This window comes from Urocampus carinirostris, chromosome 1 (genome assembly GCF_059441175.1).
Source record: "Urocampus carinirostris isolate Australia breed hairy pipefish chromosome 1, RoL_Ucar_1.0, whole genome shotgun sequence".
NCBI classification, from domain to species: domain Eukaryota; kingdom Metazoa; phylum Chordata; class Actinopteri; order Syngnathiformes; family Syngnathidae; genus Urocampus; species Urocampus carinirostris.
In genome coordinates this window covers 19,471,132-19,492,408 of record NC_142349.1, presented here as the reverse complement: position 1 = coordinate 19,492,408, position 21,277 = coordinate 19,471,132, and the positions used below count along the sequence as shown (strand labels likewise).

Here is a 21,277-nt window from a genome sequence, read left to right as displayed (position 1 = left end):
TTTCATTTTGTATCTGTTAAAAAAAGTTTAAAATATCCAATAAAGTATATTCCACTTCATGATTGTGTCCCACTTTCAGCCGATTCTTCACAAGAAATTACAGATTTATATCTTTATGTTTAAAGTCTGAAATGTGGCAAAAGGTCACAGAGTTCAAGGGGGCCAAAGGGTTTCGCAAGCCACTACATTTTTAGAATTCTATTTATTTCCTCCACACTAAACAAATAACTCACATTTAAAAATGGAAAATTTTGTAATAGAACTAATTTCCTAAATTCAACTTTTTCAGAAATGTGTTGTTATCTTCTGCAAACAATTTACTTGACTATATTAAGCATGCTTTACTTATGAAACATTCATCCATTATTACCCTATTTTGCATCAGCATAGTCTCCGATTTGAGAGAGTTCAGTAGTTGCCACAAGACCACACAGTGCTTCAAACAGAACCAATTCAGCACCTGTAGAACACAAAAATAAGACATCATTAACAGCACAACAGAAATGGTGCAAATTCATCGTAGAAGGAAACTGCGGAGGTCAGGCGCGAAACAATGAAACTAGCTATGACCTTGAAGACACAGTCCGATATCTGGCTTCCCATTTGAAGCACGTCCTTTAGGTAGTTGGACAGCCGCATGTGAGGGTCTCCCCCAGCCGTGGCGAGGAAGCCAAGCGCCACCTCCATAGCGGACAGGGCCTCGCACGCCTCACTGTAGTTGTGCAGTTTTACGACCACTTCCCGCATGGTCTGGCTTGTCAGAGGCTCCTGTTGGCAACAAATATGTCAACGCTCGGGCAAGGCTCGACTTTGGTGTGATGCCGTCAAGACAAGAGACTTCCTCACTTGTTTTACTTTCTCTTGGACGTCTTTCAGGATGATGTCATAGTTACGGTCGGGCCTGTTCACAAGTGTCGGGATGCCCTGTGGTGAAGGGGTGAATACATGTTGGCAATGCAGTAATCCCTTGCTGTATCACCGTTTATTCATCATGCATTGTGTTCTGCTTTCTGATTGGCTAAATATTTGCCCCACCCTTTTTTACAAGTTGGCCTGAGTGCCAATGATGTTGCAGCCCTGAAGTGTAGATATCCATAAAACAACTTGAACCAACATTATGTTTGCGCAAGTCATTTTCATTTTTAGTTTCTCTAATTTCATATGGACCCATCAAAGCATCTGTTACCAGGCTACAAAGGCAGAGTAAGATGCTTTTCTATCGCCACCAATCTGGACTTCTCAACCTGCTAAACTTGCCCTGGTCTTTGGCGGTCCCTAGTGGCTCCCAGGCGCTAGTTCAAAATTATATGGTTCCCAATAAATATATAGATACAATTTGTTTCCTTCGTTATAAGGCTTTTATTTTACGTTTTTCTTTAGTACTATCATGTACGTAAACTGGAACATGTGCAATTAAAACTGCACGATTATTTTTTAAATTTTCAATTTGACAGAGAAGTTAGTTGCTAAAAAAGTTGATAAGGTACAGTACTTTTATTTGTTGAACAAATACTTGAGCCTGTAAATTGGGTTTGTTGTTGAGTATTTAATAAATGAACTGATTTTTGCCTGACTTTGCTGGTAGGTAAATTACTGCAAAGATCGGTGGAGCTTTTCGTCTTAAAACCTATATATTACAAGCAGACTAATTCGGAGCTGAAAAATCGAAATTGGCTGTTTTGTGTAAAAAGCAGATTTTGTTAGATCGATTGTTCTGATTGTGACATCTTTCAAATTTCTCCCAATTGAAAAAAAGGGAGGCTGTGTTCTTACTTTGAGTTGGACGAGGGGTTTGCCGAGAAGGAAGCGGAAGACAATTTGTTTCTGAATTCTGGGTAAGTCGTATTCGCAAATGCTCTCTTGGCCCCTTTTTACACTGTATTGAGTGTTGGCGAGGACCAGGACCATCAGATCTTTCTCTGGCTCGTAGTGGATCACGTGCAGGTCTGTCAAATCTGTGGGGCTTACCTCATAGCTGGGTAAGACAAAAAGGAAAAACAGCCCTTATACTCTTGTCCTGTTGACATATTTCTCATACTGTATTCTGAGTTCTTCCTCAGGGAACTCAAATCCCACTCTTTGAGAACCATACATAAACAATTACACAAAATATATGTACATAGTCTATTCATTTTCTTTTACATTCAAATTTGATTTCCTTTTATTGTATCCTTTTCCTTTTACTGTGTTGTGTTAAACTTCTTTTATTAACATTGTACGCCAGGCTTGCGGATTTCATTGGAATTTTTATGTTGATGACAATAAAGACAGTCTTGGATCATGAATCTTGAGTACTTACACACTTACAGCAAAGTATAAAAATATGTTGACAACATTTTTATAATAGTATAACACTGCCAACATAAAAATGGGGCACTGAATTTACAGACTTCAAAGATTAAGGGCTAGCTTAAGAGGTAGAGCGTAAGTCTTGGGACCAAGAACAGGTTCGATTCCCGGCTCCTCTGAGTAAAATGTCGGAGTGTCTTTAGCCAAGACAGTGTGAAGTACATTGTGAAGCGCTTTGGAGGTCTTCAGTGACTGAATAAAAGCGCTATGTAAATGTAGTACATTTACCATTTAAAAGACCAGTTCATCTATTCAAGAATTTTGTACAAAGGAAATATTTCTAATTTTACCTTAAACAGTTTGGGTAGAAATGTAGGCAAGTTAAGGCTACAAATAGATACATAAAAATTAAAATGCATTTCTGTCAGGTGAAAACGAGAAAATCTCGACATCACAAACAAAATCAGCTTAGTTCAATAAATGTGTATGTATTTTCAGCAAAGGAGAAAAATAACATGTACAGTATGCGACTTTAAACCATAAAAATCGTTTTTTTTATTGAGGAGAAGCCATTTTTGAAAGGGATGAAATTTCCTTTTATCAATCTGATTTTTGTTTGGCCCAACATATATATATATATATATATATATATATATATATAGTGTGCCCGCTTTGAGACTGGGAGGTCGCTGGTTCGCGCCTCGGCCGAGTCATACCTAATTGGTAAAATGGCGGCGCCCTCTGTTGGCTGCGGCTGCATCGGCTCGCTACAACGGGTCAGGTGTATCGACATTTCGTTCTGTGTACATTGTTACAAAGAATGACAATACAAAGGAAATTATTTATATATATATATATATATATATATATATATATATATAAAGGCTTTGTCATATATATTGATCCCATATATATATATATATATATATATATATATATATATATATATATATATCACAGTGTTTTTCACATATTTGCCAGGACAAACAAGTCTGCCGCGAGACCTATTCTTATGTGCCGGAGGAAATTGCCCAATTCATTATCTGTCTTCTTTCAGTGATCAGCCAATTAACTGTAGCATTCATCTAGATCATTGGATAGGAGCATGCTATTGTTTTATTTTTTTTCTATATTAGTTATGTGCTGATGGGGTAGTACAGGGAGATATTAAATGATGTATTTTGTTTGAAGACATATTGGGCTTTCACGGCAATAAATAAATAATCAAGTGAAGTACAAATGTTGCACATTATGCATAACTGTATTGCTGATTTTATTTCTTTTCTTATTTTACCCCAAAAAATAAGAACGTAGTTTGAATGGTTTTGTTTCACCGACAGATAATCCTTTCTTTTTGTTATTTTTCTAGACAAACAAGATAAAAATCTAGTCACATTTAAAACCAAGTAAAATTATAATTTAAGATTAAAAAACAAATTTTATGAATTTACATAAAAAGTGTGCCTAGGTGTAAAATCATTGATGAGAATCACATATGAAAGCTGATAAAGTTAAAACTTATATAAACTCTATGATAGGCAGAATTACTCAAATAAAACAAGCATCAAGGTAAATAAATTTAATAGCACTGTCCGGTGGCCCATCGGGGCCACCACCTCGGGCGAGTGCCCCGGCAGTACTGCCCGCCCCCGTGTGTCTAGTTAACTTTATTCACACAGGAAACAGAAAAACACACCGGGAATGCGACTTCAAAATAAAAGAGTACAAGACTGATAAACGTACAAAAGATGCAATTAGACTGGTTATTGAAACGTTACCTCATGTGCGTGTGTGTGTGAAATATTGTTTTTATATTTAGGAATATAAATACAAGTTATATTCACACAGTGAATTCTGAGAAATGTTACAACCAAAACGACCAACCTATCAAAGCTAGTAAAAAAAAAAACATTGAAGGTAATCCCAAATTGTTAAACAGGTGATAAAATAGTACATGTTTTTGCATAAAATCTAGATATATTTCATCGGTATATTCCAAGTATTTTCTGAGATAATGCAATTTAGTGAAAGCCTGCCTTGTCTTGTCGTGACATCATCGGAGGAACACCAGCTCGCTTGAAAGCTAATCATCATATTTATTTAGGTGTTGGTCAAAGAGATTTTAAGAGAGCTTTTGGTAGCTTTTGTAGAAAATGTCTAGGCATTGTGTCGCAGGTGGATGCAGTAATGGTACAGCTCACAGTGTTAGTCTTTTTAGATGGCCGGAAACAAAAATGTTTGTTGAGCTGCCGCATTTTGAGGAGGATTGCTTCAAGGACATCTGCAGTGTTGCATATTTGTAGTATGAAACGAAATGAAATGATCTACATTTATATAGCGCTTTTAAAGTCAAGACTTCCCAAAGCGCTTTACAGTGTGCTTCACATTTCCCAATAGCGGCTGTGCAGCCATGTAAGGCGCTAACCTGCTTATTGGGGGTATTAGGGGTTCAGTGTCTTACCCAAGGACACTTCCACATGTAACACGGAGTAGCCGGGATTCGAACTGCGATCTTTTGATCCCAAGACGAGCGCTCTACCTCCTGAGCCACTGACGCCCCAAGAGTTAAGTAAAGTAAAAAATTAATATTTTATAACAATAAATATATTCACTCGGTCGGTCTTTAGTATGGCCCGTTCCCAAAGGTTTGTTCCGGACTGACAAGCGAACTGTGCTTCAGAAAAAAAAAAAATCGCAAAATTACCTTAATGACAAAGGGATAGAATTTGGTAATTAGATCAGACATTAACTTCGAACACTAAAACACAACCTATCAATCTGTTTTCAGGAAACTATCACAACTGCACTCCTCTTCTTCGCAAATGTCAAGTCCGCCCTAATCCTCTTCACTCGCCTCATCTACTGGTAAGGATTGATGCGGCTGTATATCTAATTATCTGGCATTGTGTTTGTGTTTTTTTTTCTCTGACATATCTGTCAGGGACATTCTTTTGTCATAATCGGCCATCAAGCGTGGTCAGAGAAACTTCACTACAAACGCTGTCCGTTCCATAGCTCGCTTCGCATGTTGTGATAATGGGATTTGCCATTTTGAAAGTGTTGTGTTACTTCAACAATGTCACAGCTCTAAAGCAAACAAGCAACGTTGAAACTCAATGCGAGTCCCCCGGCTAATGGAATATTTTTCAACGTATTTGCATAATTCTTGGGAGGTAACTACAGGTTCTTTGCTTATTCATACATGCCAACTTTTGAAAGTGAAAAAGCCTAGTAACTACGGTCAGGTCCAGGACGATGCTGGGGGGAATCTAAAGAAAGTTCTTTAAAGCTCAATAATGTATTTAATATAACAAAGTCATAGAAAACCCTCATAGTTTTCTTTTCTTTTCAATGTTTGATACAATAAGGCTTTGATACGATAATGACCAAAACATTTAATTTTATCTATATATATATATATATATATATATATATATATATATATATATACATATATATATACATATATACATATATGTATATATAAATATATATATATATATATATATATATATATATATATTTCTTTTTTTTATATTTATATATGAATATTATATATATTTTTAAATCTTTGTGCCCAGGCATACACCACCTCGTGTTAGCGAGTCCACCTCCTCTCCGATTCCCGCAGCTCAGGTAGCTACCGGTTGCTCCAGGTAGCTCTACATTAGCGTCCGGGACACTAGACGGGAGCCACGTTTCCGTAAAATACAGCAAACTGCACTTCCTGTGCGCTTTGTTTTAAACCAGCACAGCCAGTTCGTCTGTCTTATTTGGTATAGAGTTCACATTTATCATGATTACGGACGGCACCGAAGACTTATAACGCTAGCCGCTTAGCCTTAGCTCCGGCACTGCATCCACAATAGGCCCCCCTCATCACGCCGGCGTGAGAATTCTTCAGGGCAAGGAGTTGATTCTGGCAGCGCCAATAGACTTTTGTTTGAAATGGTACTTTGCCTCCATCTTGCGGTGAAATGTTTTTATGATTTTATTTTTTTTAAGGGGAAACCCGTAGTTTTTGTGATCCAACCGTAACAACGTAGTGGGTTCAAGAAAACCGTACTCATTACGGCAAAACCGTAGTACTTGATAGGTATGCCTATTGGAAAAATAAATCGGCAAGTAAAAAGTGCCCTCACCGGTTTTCTTCTCCAGTGTAATTGTCCACACATCTGATCATGTCATTATGCAGCCCGATGAGGTAGCTAACCAAAGCAGTGGAGCAGAGCCCCGGGCCATGCCGCTGCGGTAGCAGTATCTTGATGTCGCTTTGCATGTCAAGGTCACGTTCACAAAACTCAGCGGGCACACTGATCTCGTCTGAGTGATCACAATCAGATGGAGGTGGGCTCACATAGCAGCACTTGATGCATTCACAGTGAAGGGACTTACTGTATCTTGCCAAAGATGATCGGAGCTGATTCCAGGTGGTCAAGAATGTATCAATGTGCTTAGTATACCAACTTTTTTGTGAACCTGGGGAAAGAATATGAAGAAAATGTTAAAGAAAAGCTGCTCTTACAAATATTAGAGCTTTTCCTGTTTTCTATAATTTATACAAAAATATATTACAAAATTATGCATTTTATGGGAGGCAAAGAAAGGATTTATAGCAGAGTCAAATTGTATTTTGTGCACTATAAAGCTCAAACAAAAAATTATTTGATATTTATCGCTGTTAGAAACATTAGAAAATAAAGTAATTGAAATCTGTGTTTTCTTTTCTTTGCTCAAAATAAGCATTGTAAGTAGCAAACGTTGAATATGTGAGGCCATACGTTTATGTCCTTTGTGGTAGCGGTACTTTACTGTTTTTCAGTAGTCCCCAACCTTTTTTTGACCAAAGACCGGTTTAATGTCTGACAATATTCTTGCGGCCCGGCCCAATCATGACATCAACAATGTGGTACTGTGACTAAAAATACTGTGGTGACGACATGAAATCCAATGCCTTTTCATGTGTCATCTGCATCCCTAGTAGACTAGAGGCTAGTATCCAGCACGGGGATCGCCGCGACCCGGGTTTGATCTTTGATTCCTGTTACATTTTGCAATTGCGATCAGTGATCGATATCAACTGATCAATCAAAGGCACTTATATGGTATTTCATATTAACCATAGCCCTTACTGTAATTTTTAATTCTATGCTCATTAGTCACCTTATGAAAAAAATATCACAAAATACTAATTTTAGGTGGTGCGCCTTATATTCTGGTGCGCCTTATAGTGCAGAAAATACGGTAATTCGATTTTTATCAAATTGCAAATGTGATGGAAGACACATCTGTCATTCTACTGTAGGTGATGTATCATTACCTGTCTGGCTGCTGAGGAACTGAGCAATGGTGCCGCATGAATGTTCGCCGACATTGAGAAACTGCCTAACGAGCGCTTTCTCAAGGCTGACAATGTTAGGAAGATGCCTCACCAGTCGCAGCTCTGCTTCCTGACAGTGTAAATAATACAAGTGTTACGTGTCCAATGTTCCAATACAAACAATTTTTGTTTCTCATCCTACGTATCAGTTCCATAGAAACTACTGGTTTTCTACTTCATACTAAAGGAAAATGAATGAAAAAGATCCGTTTGAATGAACACTTTTAGTTTGAGAGCGACCTTAATTTAGAAATTCAAAAATTTGAGGGAAAATGCCAGTGTCTGAAATTCATGACAAAAAGTTACCAGACACCAGGGCAGACATCTCTGAAAAGTCAGAGCCAGCCATAAAGTTGCCTGCCCCATTTTTCATAACTTGAAACTCAACAAGACGACTAATCGCAAAAAAAAAACCCAAAAAAAACATTGTTGCAAAGTATTAAGGTTTGATAAGAGTTTTAGCCACAGTTACAAACAAAACCTGTGACTTCTTCGTGAGAATTATTTGGCAGATGATAATAAAATTCAGACAATAAGACGCAACTTTTTCCCCAAGCTTTCAACCATGCAGCTTATGTAACAATGCACTTTTTTTTTTATACAACAGTCGCCAGGGGCGCCCGAACACAAAGGGTAAGAGTGAGACACATGGAATATATGTGTCGGGGAAGACTTAAGTTTAATGTTACTTAGTGCATTGTTCACGGATCAAACTAGCACGAACACCCTCATTCTGGGGAAAGGTGTCAATCAAAAGGGGAGCGCTAACTACCATAGAGAATAATTTAAGATTTTGTTTATTTGAAAACGGTGGAAATGTGGAAAAAACGATGGAAATGTGGAAAAACCAACGGATTACCCAAAGCAACGTCCAACGAAGCAGAGATTTTTAAGGCAAATTCCTTTTTATCTGTCGTATTATCGTGTGCTTAGGAGTAAATATTTTACTTGGTTGGATTTTATGGATTGTCCTTGATATAAAATCCATTTACACGGACATTTAAAAAAGTTGAAGACGGCCCAGGGAACGTATTGGTGAGTTACCTCGGCCTTATAGTTTTAAGATATATTTTTTCAGACAGAGTGATATTTCTCTCATGAGTATATTTTGAAATTATATCTTGAATCCCAAGAGGTTAAGCTTTCCAATGATATGTGGCTGGACGCATTACGGTGACTGTTGACATCGTACAGACACAAGAATTTCTTTATCTCAAGTCCGGCGGCCCGGCAGAACTTCGAGGGGTTAAGAACCCATATATCATCAAAACTCTTTCTGTGTACCATCTTTCTTTTCTCACGTTTTAATGTGGGCACATGTGGCTTACAGTCAAGTACGGCTAATGTACAAAATATTTATTCCTTTAAAATGTACTCTGTGCGCCTTATAATCAGGTGTGACATATAGTCTGAATATTTTGGTAAATAATTTTGAATTAAAAAATAAATGAAAGAAAAATGATGAACACATAAAAGCCCCAATGTGTAATATTTGACCACTATTAGACACTGTTGTTCTGGTACGAGCAAGGGCCAGAGATACACGGCACAGCGTGGAGACAGTATGCCGGACAAACATAGCACCAATCTAAGTGGGGATTTTACGGTGGAAAATACAAATTTATCAACCTATGATGTTTTTTTTTTTTGTTTTTTTTTACAAAAATTAACATTGGTATGATTGTTCATGTATTTTGCTTAGTATTCAAAATCAATGTTTGGTGCTGTGACACGGACACAAAAAAAATCATGCCGTCAAGTGACATTCATCCTTATGAAGAATAAGGGATATGAACTTGCCTACAGCTAAATGGGCTCTTTTTCAATCTCATATAGACAGCTAAATTTAGCGGGAGCATGCAACAATGTTAGGATAGAAAAGGAAGCGACTCTCCTCCTGTACTGTTTTATAAAAAGTCTATTGAAGATGACATTACATATTTGCTGCACAGAATGAAATCTCTGTGGCGTTGTCCTCATTGGTTTCAATGTTATCCTTTATCAACTCTGATGAAGTTTCATATACAAACACAAGTGTAGCAAATTTATCAAGGCACCTTGTTTAGAAATTTCCAGAGCACAGGCAAGGTGTCTTTGCCATCGTTGAGCTCCACCAGATGCGTCAGGTGAAGCAAAGACACTTCTTCCTTGCAGGTCCACACTGCAGACGTTTGGAGAGAATCCACATGAAGAGAGGCCAGAAATAAGGCTGGATGGTCACTCAGCAGCCACATGATGGGATTGTCGGAATTTTGAAAGTCCGTCTGGATGAATGCATTCATTTGCTTCAGCTGACTGTCTAAATTCTGCAAGGCGGAGAGAGCGTTGGGCGGCAAAATGCAATGCCTTAACTGCTAATACTGAATAGAAGACACTTGACATACAGACGCTTGTTACCTTAAACTTGGGTGTGATGTAGAAGCTCATTTGTATCTCCCATTTGTTTCTATCCACATTAGTGGCAAGGCTTAAGGATTTAACTGAAAGCACATGATTCAATTTCAATAACACTCACTGTAGGGAATTATCCGGTGTGTAGCAAGACCAGGAAAAAAGACTGACTTTTAAAAAAAAAAAATTAGAAAGCAATGGATCTGTTGTAGTGGCTATGTTACATGCCATTTATAACTGAAACCAGTCACATGACTTTTTGTGACTGTGTTTTTTTCACCAAAAAGTTAAGTGCATCAGTGATTCTGGCTTGGCTTTCTTGCAGATGCTATATTTCAGTAGTCGAAAAGGCAACAAAAAAAATACTTTTGGTAATGAGGTTTTTCTTACAGCATTGAGAATACGGAGAAGGATCCAGGAGGCTGCTAATGAGCAGGTGAACGGCGCCCACTGTGTCATCTGTTCCTTTGCTCAGACAACTTCCAAAATGCTCTTTGTCTTTTTTCAGATGAGCCAACAAAAACTGACCCGGTTCTACAACTTGAGGAGTGATGATGGAAGCAATACCCTGCAGTTACAAAACGGGACGTCATTATGAAGCTCATCTTTGCAAAACATATCAGATAATGCTCCCAAGTGCGAGGGATGACACCTGTGAGTGTGTTGAAGCACCAACCAGCATGGCCAAGTGGGTAAACATACGAATGAGTGTAAAAGGAAGAGGAGAAAGGCGCTTGGTGTCCATCATGTCTGCGTTGTTCCTTCGACCTGGGTCGCCGAGTATGTGGCCCTTCTGAGTACGATCTCCCCTGGGAAAAAAAAGGTTCGATATGAAGTGGTCCGTACATTACTTCTGATATAGTCTCCTGCATTGGAACCTTTCACTATATATGCTCAGTTAAAAAATTTTTGGCCCTTCTCTGGCTTGATGAGGATTATATTTACAGGTATTTCTATTTTAAAGGGATTGAACTTGTTGGCCTTATTTCAAATCCTAGATAGTAGCTGACTTTTGGCAACAAGTTTTTAAAATTTGCTAGTGTAAGACAGGGGTGAAAACTCACATGTGGCTAAATAAATTAGTAAATTAATAACAACAAATAGAAATGAATTAATCCATATGTTCTATGCCGTTTAAAAAAAACAAAAAACAATTACACCTGGGGACAATTATGACGTTGCAATCAACCTACCATGCATGGTTTTTGAACGTGAAAGGGAACCATTCTATGTTGAAATATAAAGAACAAAACTTGAATAAATCGATAATTTCAATCAAACAGCCATAAAAGCAACTAGAATGCCTGTTTTCCAATAAAGCATCAACCGTGTTGAGACGAAAAAACATTTTGGGTCGCATTTCCCCTTTTGACAGGGTTTTTCACCCCTAAAGCGGCCTGCATGATTGCTTGTAAAAGATTGTGATCCTGAACCAACTTGTTTTAGTCAGAGAGAGTAGAATGTCTTTCCTGAAAAAGTTGCTCAGTTAGCAAAACCAAAAATGCCAAGTCAGCTTTTTTGTAGTTTTCACATCTGGGGTAACCTATATCACTGCCTTTACAAAGGTGTTGAGATCCAATGTTGTCCTAACCAGAATCTTGAAGCAATGCCGAGTCAGCAAGACCAAAAGTCCTGAGTCGACATTTCTTTGGCAATTTTTTTACAAGAAGTTCAAACTCATCAACTGTCTGCAAGACATTGTGTTTAAATTGAATGTTGTTCTGGTCTGGAAGAGTGCGATGCATTTCTGTAAAAACTGCTAGGTCAGCAAAACCATAAGAGCAGAGACAGCTTTCTTTGGCATTTTTACCTCTAGAGTGACCTACCTCACTGCTTGTAAAAGCATGTGATCCTGCCCAAAAATGTTCTGGAATGGGAGAGTAAATGGCTTTCTGAGAAAGCAGGGCAAGTCAGCAAAACTAGAAATGCTAAGTCGACTTTTTGGGCAGTTTTCACATCTGAGGTAACCTATTTGACTGCCTGTAAAGTATGGTATTGCTATTCAATGCCGTTCTGGGATGGAAGAACGGAATGTCTTTCTGTGAGAAATAGCTGAGTCGACAAAACTAAAATTGCTGAGTCGGATTTTTGGACTTTTTCTAGGGTAACCTGACTTCTTGTGAAAGAAAATGGTCATATCTCAAGTCCTTTTAACTTTACTTGGGTGGGCATACACACAAACATTGTATAAGAGTCACTCACAGGGTCTGCAACTCCCTAAAATTGTCGACAGGTTTGTGTCCTTCCCCACCAATGGGGGCTTTACAGTCAAGACAAATCTGTTTCTCCATTGGTAGGCCACACTTGTGGGAAAAAGACAAAAAGAAAAAACAGTTCAAATGTGAAAACAGACAGTGCTTCAAATACCATGCATCCTGTAAGAATATAAAAATGACAAACCTCTCCGACTACGCAGGGATGACCATTGGGACATGCTATGATAACACATATTATGAAATTAGTATGTTTTACTATGAATGTCGTGCAAATTCTCGTCAGTGCAGAAATAGGTTTAGTTTTCTTAATCAGACTTGTGAAACTTTGTTTTCATACTCACCCCACCACCTTACTAGTTCTGAACGGTCAATTGCTTGTTGAGCCTCAGCTAACTTGTCTTGTGGCATAGTGGGTAAGAAGGCGGCCTATTGTGGACAGATAGAGCATTGCATTTGTGACTAAAAATATTAACATATTAAAGTAATCTTCCACTATCTCGCTTATAAATCCTTCTCTTATGGGATTGACTCAAACACAGCAGTGAACAGCCAACAAGTGATTCTGTATAAAAATGCGGCAGAGTAGTAAAAAATTTCACTCAAGTAAAAGTACTGTTACTTCAGAAAAATATGCCTCAAATAGAAGCAATAAGTAGTCACGCAAATAATTACTTGCGTAAAAGTAGAGTATTTGGTGAAGAAATACTGAAGTACTGAGTAACTGCAGCAACGTCGTATTGATTTTTTTTAAAAACAACCATTCAATCAAATCATAAAAGTCCATCCAATCACCAATAAATTACATTTAACAGAAATCGATAAAAATAATCAAAGTAAAGTCAGGTACTCTAAAAAACAATAAAATAATAACATTACAAAAATAATTAAATAGATCAAGCACAAGTAGGACATTTAAAGCCCCAGTACTTTTTTAACAGGCTAGCTCAGGGGTCGACAACCTAAAATGTTAGATGAGCCATATTGGAGTCTATTGCAGATCACACACACACACACACGCTCATTAGCTACCTGCGCGGCTCCTTTAAAAGGGGCGGGGCTTGGTCTGCACCGCCCACCTCTCAGTGAGAGTCTCTCACTCAGGGGACACGGGAGAGAAAAGGAAAGAAAACAAAGAAAGAATGCGCGCTCTTGAGTAAAAAGTTCAATGCAGCCTAATATAGCGGAGTAAGAGTACCGTTTCTTCTTCACAAATCTACTCAAGTAAAAGTAAAAGTATAATAATTAAAAAAATACTCCCAGAAGCAAAAAATGTTTCAAAAGTTACTCTAGTAAATGCAAGAGGAAGTGTAACTTCTTAGTACCCAAAACTGGTTCACTGAAAAATATACTCGTCAGTCGATAAAGGAAGTCTTTGATTGAAAACTCAAATGAAGTATTTTAATTCTCTTCGATTTCATTGTTTCTAAATTAACCCCGACAGAAAGATGTGAGGAAAGAAATGGGAACCATGGACGTCACTTGGGAATAATTAAACAGTTTGGGAAAAATGGGTACAATTGTAAAGATAAATGTTCCTTTCGACCCTAGAACCCAGCAAGGCGTGCACATTTAATAAAAGGCAAAGGGATATTTTAAGAATTGTGTAAACTGCCATAAAATAAGTTAATTGGAGGTCTTTTGTAGCACCGGTGAGAGCACAATCAAGACAGAGCAGATTTGTATCTTGGAGAAAATGACAGCAGAACCCCAAGTGACAAAAAAGGGATGTTGTATTTGGTTTCGCTCAGAGTGAATATGCAATAAGTGTATAGTTGAAAACAAACAACAACAAAAAAAATCAAGTACCTGCATGGTGTCAGGTTCGATTGCTAGCTGTTGCAGAGGGGCTACGATCTTTTGGTTAGTGCAAAGTAAGACAACAGCTAGGTGAACAGCCAGTGCCAATGATGCCCAACGGTCCCCAGAGGTTTCATGTGTGACCTCCAAAGTTCTGAGACGGTTGGTTACCAAAGCATGAGCAAAACCCTTGACCTTTGGGTTTGCAAGCACTTGGGAAGTGGCAATGAAGTTCTGAAGGACATGGAATTGCTAAAAGTGTGAACATACACAGCAGGTACAAAGTGTCACGGGTGATCCTGGTAACCCTTTTTTGGTTATTTTGGAAACTTACCTCAGAATCTTGAAGCAAAAGTAAATTCCCATTTCTAAATAAGGTAGTCACTTCTCTATGTAGTGCCAAGAGCAAATACACCATTGCTCTCTGGGGAGAGGTTGTGCAGTCCTGTAACATATCAATCATAACGAATAAGGTATCATAGAAGATAGGCGCACAAACGAAAAGTAAAACAAAAATTACCAGACAAATTCTATCGAGGGAGTCCATTTTGGCTTCTGCGATTGCTTTTGCTGCGGCATCTCTGATTTTCTTGTAGCACGCCCCGTAAACGAGGTAATGGTCAACGATGATGGTTTGTCCACTCTAAATTGGACAAAACAGAATGAAAGAACTCTTAAAAGAAGCATTTTCTCAGACAACCTTACACAAGTGTTCATGCTTAAGGACCTCATTTCACAATCAAGATGAGCGCCTTCTTGCGCAGAAGTGTTCTTATTTTCTTTTCAAACTTGTTATAGAAAATGTTTTCAGAATTGTCTTTATTGAAACTGATATAAACGTTTTGAAAACAATCCATGCAACAAGATATTTTCACAGTTTCATGCAATAGCATTTAGCAACTACAAAGAAAGATACATGTATGTTTTCTGAGTTTTGTGCGAAAAGGTGACTTAACACAACAGATACAAAATGACAAAATGTCACAACTGACCTTGGTTAACACTTGCTTTTCTACTTATTGGCTATACTAAGCTGTGTATTTAGTTAATGACTTATTTTAGGAGGCCAAATAAAAACCCAACAACAGAGTGAATTTGTAATACGCGAGGCACTAAATCACTATCCAATTAGCATAGGTGAATGAAATGAATTAACTCAAAATAATAGTTGACTCAGCCAAGATAACGGAAAAAATGCAGCATTTACTTTGGGGTTTTTAATGTATTAAATTGCGTCAGAGGCAGTGGTACTTTCACACTGTAGACTTCAAGCCTTATTTTAAAGGTAAAAAATACTAGTTCCTCAGAATCCAAACCTTTTGTCGAACTTCATCTGGAAACAGCCAAGACTTGTCATCCATTTTGAGGAGCTCCAGGGCAAACTCGACTCCACATTGGCTGATGATTTTACGAACTATGTAGATGCGATACCAGTTGTTGCCACTACGGCTACACAAGTTCACCACACTCTCGAGGAATCTGATGCTTTGACTCTGTCCTTCCCTTTCTGGGATTCATGTCATAAAAGGTGATGACTGTTAAATCACAATACAGCAAGAATCTTCCTGTCATGATCTTGCATTGCTTACCAGTGGCAACGATCGTCGCCGCTAAATCCAAGTTCATGCGCACTCTTGCAACCTGCTGCAGATGCTCTACTGTCACTGTGGTCTCCTCTGTTGATGGGCCATGTGACAGCAAGAGCCCAGTCAGGAAGGCTGCTTCGCGGCCCATGCAGGCCTGCTTATCCATGTCAGACCTGAACTGGAAACTCTCAAACATGGAGTCCTCCATGCGAGGACAACATACACACAAAATGAAAGAAAGTTTTGCAAAATCTTAAAACCAATAGTTTACATTCCTAAACCATAAATGATAGCTCTAAGAGAGTGCAGCAGTTTGTGTGTGTGTATCTTTTGCACTATGTGCGCCCTGTTACAGGGACTCAGTGAGCCCAGCCTTTAGCAAAAAAAAGTGTAATATCACTTCAAATGAAGTCTTCTACACTGCCTTGTGTTGGGTCAGACCATAAAGATTGAAATTTGAAAGCATTGTAAATAAACTGGACCTGTACCTGCAAGCACTTCAAGTAGAGGCAGTAGAGTTTTGTTTTATCCTTTTCCTCTAAAATGCGGCACTGCTCAACAGCCTGCAGGTGCTGCTGCAGATGCTCTTTGACATCATCGAAACTGTGATGACAAATAAAACAATACGATGGTGTGAAAGGTTCAACTTTTTACAATCATGGTTTGTAAACCTTTTCCATGGCCATTTCAAGCTTTTTGAGAAACACGGCAACCATTCTTAGCATTTACAGACACTTCAATCCTTGAAAACACAACATTTTAAGCGTTTTCAAGGATTTCAAGAACCCATAAAAACCCACTACAATAATAACAATTAAAACCTTTGCTGTCTTTGGGTCGAAGTCAGCTCAGTTCAGATTGTGTGTTGTTTCAGAAGGATGATGCTGAGCTTTTACTGTATGTGCAGTGTTTGCAAGGACAACAGTCAGGGACAATAATAGTAACTATTGTTAAACCTCTTCAAAATCCATCTTTTGTGTGTGTGGTGGTTAGGTTTATGTTGGCCTAACCCTTTGGTCCAATATTATGCTGAGTGTCAGAACTATAACCATTTAGGAACAGCAGCATGTAGAGTTCATAAAATAAAAAAAAAACAAATAGCAATAGGCCACATAAATTAATACGGCTCCTCCGTGTTACATGTCGAAGTGTCCTTGGATAAGACACTGAACCCCTAATACCCCCAATAAGCAGGTTAGCGCCTTACATGGCTGCACGGCCGCTATTGGGAAATGTGAAGCACAATGTAAAGCGCTTTGGGAAGTGACTTGAAAAGAGCTATATAAATGCAGATCATTTCATTTCATTTCAATACAAAAATGACCAAACAAACCACAAACATCACACTTAAAGCCCCAATGTGTAATATTTGACCAGTAGATGGCACTGAATTGTTTAATGTGAACAAAAAACAGTGCCACAGACACAGCATAGCAGCAAGTTGCTAGACAAAGTGGCGGCAACCTTAAGTAGGGATTTCACTAAGTATAAGACATTTCTTGACCTATGTTTTTTTTTTTATATCAAATCTAACATTGGTATGACAGTTGAGATATTTTTGCTGAGTATTCAAGTATATGTGTTTTTTTACTGCCTGAAAGTAGGTTGCACCACTGGGAGGCACTAAATATTACACACTGTCTCATTAAGTAATACTGACTACTGCGTAATGCATCAACTTACCTGTACTTAAGCAGAAGTTTAAGGACAACTGACCGAATGACTGGGTTTTTATCCGCAGAGTCATCAAATGGAGAAAGCACCTTAGTCATAATTTGCACATCTGCTGAGAAGACAATAACACGAAAGTCAGATCTTACGTGACACCTATATGACATAAAACATATGCTAATGTAGGCTAAATACATTCAATATTTATTAGTTGGACCTGAAATATGCATGAAAGTATTAAACAGCAATTTGATAGTTGAATAATCCAGTGTCCAGACACTATCGACAGGTGCTGCGGAGTCAGTCTGGTCAAAAGCCTCTTAGCATTTTGTCCCCATGTTTCCCTCCTCTAACACACCTAAGTGGAATTACCAGCAAGCTCTGAAGAAACCTCATATAGACCCTAATTATTGATTTGAGTTATGTTAAGGTAGTTAGACACGGAAAACAGGATGGACATATTTGTTTACTTTTACGAGACTTGTTTTTACCTTACCTTACCTATTGAATGTGTTCAAATACAGTAAATGTAGCATTAGCAGCATCTAACAATGTAGATTGAACCATTAGAGGAAATTCAAAAGTCAACATTGGAAACCATTAAGTTGAAGGTATACACTAAACCAAAAGCAAGTACAGTATGTACCCTTGAGAATAGAAGCAGCACTGGCTTCCACCAAAAGAAAAGAAAGCAAGTGTTGAATGACAGCTGGGCATGGGGGAGAGTTTTCCTTGAAACATACACTTGACACCAAGTCAATAAGGAAGGCATTGCACTGATTCCTGAACAAAACATGTTGTTCCACTCGAGTCCTGCACATAATACACAAAAGGAACAATAAATGCATTGCATGGACTGTATGACTGATTTAAAAACCTTAATTTGGCATTAGTTTTTTTATGCTTATGCTAGAAAGTAAGAGCTAACAACATAATTGCTGTATTCGATTATAGAAAAATGTAAAAGTGTCATTTGAGATTTTTGGGGAGGGTAATTGTAAAACTATGTCAATGAATAGCATGGGCCCAGCATGCCACTCCTCATCTTATTTGCCACATTTGCATGAATATTTTGTGGCGTTTAACTTTTATATTAGAAAACAATGGGCTATGCTATTCACCTCAAAGCCCTCCCTAGTCACCACAGGTGTACCCCAGGGAGCTGTTTTAGGTCCTCTTCTCTTCATCGTCTACCTCTTGCCTCTTGGTCATATCCTCCGCAAATTTAATATCCACTTTCACTGCTTTGCTGATGACACCCAACTCTACCTCTCCTGCAAACCAAACTCCATACTCCCACCTCCCTCCCTCACCTCTTGCCTTTCCGAACTCAAAACATGGTTCACAACAAACTTTCTTAAATTAAATGCCAATAAAACAGAATTCCTCCTTCTTGGCACCAAATCCACTTTTTCCAAAGTAAACAATTTCTCTCTCAACATCGACAGCTCCTTAGTGTCCCCTTCCCCCCAGGTCAAGAGTCTGGGTGTCATCCTGGATAGCATGCTTACCTTCCACTCACATATCAACACCATCACCCGCACTGCTTATTTCCACCTCCGCAATATTACCAGACTCCGCCCTTCCCTCACCCCCCGCACCACTGCTATTCTCGTCCACAGTCTTGTCACATCCCGCCTTGACTACTGCAATGCTCTCCTCTTCGGCCTTCCTCAAAAGTCCCTCCATAAAATTCAGCTGGTTCAAAATGCCTCTGCTCGCATCATCACAAAAACATCTTCCCAGCAGCACATCACCCCCGTTCTCCAACAGCTACACTGGCATCCTGTTCAGCATCGCATCAGCTACAAACTGATCCTATAAACATATATGGCCATTCACAACCTGGCTCCTCCTTACCTGTCCGACCTTCTCCAGGTGCACGTCCCCACTCGCTCCCTCAGATCCTCGTCCTCCCTCCGACTGTCAGTGCCCCCTGCCCATCTGAGCACCATGGGAGCCAGAGCCTTCAGTTGCGCTGCTCCCAAGCTTTGGAACAATCTACCTCCGGACCTCCAAAACTGCACACCTCTCTCCCCTTTTAAGTCCCGTCTAAAAACACACCTGTTCAGGACTGCCTACAACACATAGCTTCTCCATTTCCTATGTTTTTATGATTTTATGTCTTGTTTTTATTTTTTTTTTATTATTTCACTTACAACTTTTTAAATTGTATTTTTTCATTGTCTGTACAGTGTACTTGGGTGGTCTGAAAGGCGCTTTTAAATAAAATGCATTATTATTATTATTATAATTATGCCCTCACAGTTTAAAATGCATATCCCTTTGCCATGTTGTTAGCAGTGAGAACATATTAAAAGATGAGAAGAACAAACTCAAGTTGCAATTTAAAGTATCATTTAAATACACCTATGTTGTATATTTAAATATTTGGTCCTTTAAATAAAATCTACAATCACTTACTGAAAGTCCTGGGAGACAATAGGGGTGAAGTCATCAGAAACTGCCTGCTTACAGTGGGGACACATGTTCATCTGACAGGGCACCAGACACGTTTTTATGCAAGAGGCACAGAAAATGTGCTCGCAAGGCAGACAGACAGGATCTTGCGGATCTCCTTTACAAAGAAAGCACCAAGGGACCGAACTAAACCTGAAAGGAATCAAAACAAACGACAGGCTCAGGGTCGAGCGCCAACACATTGGAAGACACAGATTATCAGCAAGAAGTTTTTTTGCAATCAAATCTTTCCTTAAGCAAATACCCAGCCATATTTGGTGGATTTTTGTAAAATAGAAACAGTTTACTTTTGTGCATCACTGTGTACACGAAGTATACCTTGTCAGGATAATTTTATGCCACAAAACAATGTGGACTTGTAGAAGAAACTAATGACACACGCAAACTCCATCCTACCCGAAATCTGATTTCTCCATGACTTTATTTTCATTTTGTGCCCCCACGGCAAAAATGCTACAGTCCATATATCCTGGATGCACTGTAACTAAGGCTGCAACTAAAGGTTATTTTAATGATTAACGGATCGGTATAGTATCATTTTAATTAATTGATTAATCTAATTTGTTTTTAAACACATTATTAAATTACTCCTTTTTAACAAAATATTGAAATTTTGGATGGATAGAAAAATAGTGCACAAAAAACAGAATGTTTCACAATGAAAAACAATAAATAATCCAAGTGTATGACAAATAAGCAAAAATGCAAACAAATGTATGCTATACACCTGTAAATAAGCAAGATATTATTTTCCTACCACCGTATACAAAGATCGTATTACATTTGGACTTTTCATACGAAACAAAAACAAAACAAAAGCAATACATTTTATCTCATGTGTAACAATTTTTTTATGCACAAAAATATTTTTACAAAAATATAAACCCACTTTTACATTTTTTTTTACAAGTTTGTTTTTTGTGGTTTTTTGAATATGATATACAACACCAGTTATATTAAATGCTTAAGAATCTGCATCTTGTGTTGATTTGAACATCATCATTATTATTTTTCTCTTTATTCTCCATTTCAATATTCTTTTCTGCAACAAACACTTTCTGTTCCCTTTAAATTGCTATCTTTTGAGTGTTTGACTGTTTCATGCCAATTATTTTGGAACGATGCACTGTTCAATAAAAAGGGATATTAAAAAATGTAAGATGCCGTATTTTCATGACTATAAGGCGCACCGGATTATAAGGCTCACCCCCCCCCGAAAATATTTTTTCCATACATAAGGCGCACCGGACTAGAAGGCGCTACAGTGGGAATGTCACCAGAACAGTCAGATAGTTCAGTCAAAATTATTAACCCTTTAACATTCTGACGGCTCGCAAAGAAGCAAATACGGGACTCAGACTTGTACGGACACGGTGTCAGTATGATGTCACCAATCCACATATCATGAGGAAGGGTAAACTCTTGGGATTTAAGAAATGCCAACCCCAACCTTTTCTTAGTTTCTA

General features: G+C 38.3%; 1 protein-coding gene and 1 long non-coding RNA gene across 4 annotated transcripts in view; one reads left to right on the top strand and one right to left on the bottom strand.

Moving 5' to 3' along the window:
• LOC148373838 (E3 ubiquitin-protein ligase rnf213-alpha-like) overlaps positions 1 to 21,277 on the bottom strand; it is a 79,139-nt gene that overhangs the window by 5,993 nt on the left and 51,869 nt on the right. Inside the window, exons 42-64 of the mRNA XM_088329606.1 lie at positions 19,755 to 19,943; positions 17,977 to 18,143; positions 17,343 to 17,442; positions 16,148 to 16,262; positions 15,663 to 15,861; positions 15,390 to 15,580; positions 14,594 to 14,716; positions 14,408 to 14,518; positions 14,083 to 14,325; positions 12,618 to 12,702; positions 12,461 to 12,495; positions 12,263 to 12,363; positions 10,713 to 10,869; positions 10,451 to 10,628; positions 10,067 to 10,149; positions 9,727 to 9,975; positions 7,610 to 7,739; positions 6,685 to 6,768; positions 6,432 to 6,612; positions 1,774 to 1,975; positions 847 to 924; positions 571 to 768; positions 371 to 460 (exon numbers count right to left, since the gene is read on the bottom strand). Of these exons, the coding sequence (XP_088185732.1) occupies positions 371 to 460; positions 571 to 768; positions 847 to 924; positions 1,774 to 1,975; positions 6,432 to 6,612; positions 6,685 to 6,768; positions 7,610 to 7,739; positions 9,727 to 9,975; positions 10,067 to 10,149; positions 10,451 to 10,628; positions 10,713 to 10,869; positions 12,263 to 12,363; positions 12,461 to 12,495; positions 12,618 to 12,702; positions 14,083 to 14,325; positions 14,408 to 14,518; positions 14,594 to 14,716; positions 15,390 to 15,580; positions 15,663 to 15,861; positions 16,148 to 16,262; positions 17,343 to 17,442; positions 17,977 to 18,143; positions 19,755 to 19,943 (3,289 nt within the window). The remainder of the gene's footprint in view (positions 1 to 370; positions 461 to 570; positions 769 to 846; positions 925 to 1,773; positions 1,976 to 6,431; positions 6,613 to 6,684; positions 6,769 to 7,609; positions 7,740 to 9,726; positions 9,976 to 10,066; positions 10,150 to 10,450; positions 10,629 to 10,712; positions 10,870 to 12,262; positions 12,364 to 12,460; positions 12,496 to 12,617; positions 12,703 to 14,082; positions 14,326 to 14,407; positions 14,519 to 14,593; positions 14,717 to 15,389; positions 15,581 to 15,662; positions 15,862 to 16,147; positions 16,263 to 17,342; positions 17,443 to 17,976; positions 18,144 to 19,754; positions 19,944 to 21,277) is intronic.
• Positions 1,450 to 20,898, top strand: LOC148373839 (uncharacterized). 3 transcript variants are annotated; one of them, XR_015849852.1, is made up of 6 exons: positions 1,450 to 1,483; positions 1,757 to 1,835; positions 5,078 to 5,154; positions 10,453 to 10,496; positions 10,569 to 10,883; positions 19,209 to 20,898. It is a non-coding gene; the product is annotated as an uncharacterized LOC148373839 (long non-coding RNA). The 3 variants fall into 3 exon arrangements; XR_015849851.1 differs by lacking the exon at positions 1,450 to 1,483 and having other exon boundaries at positions 1,830 to 1,979; XR_015849853.1 differs by lacking the exon at positions 1,450 to 1,483 and having other exon boundaries at positions 1,831 to 1,944.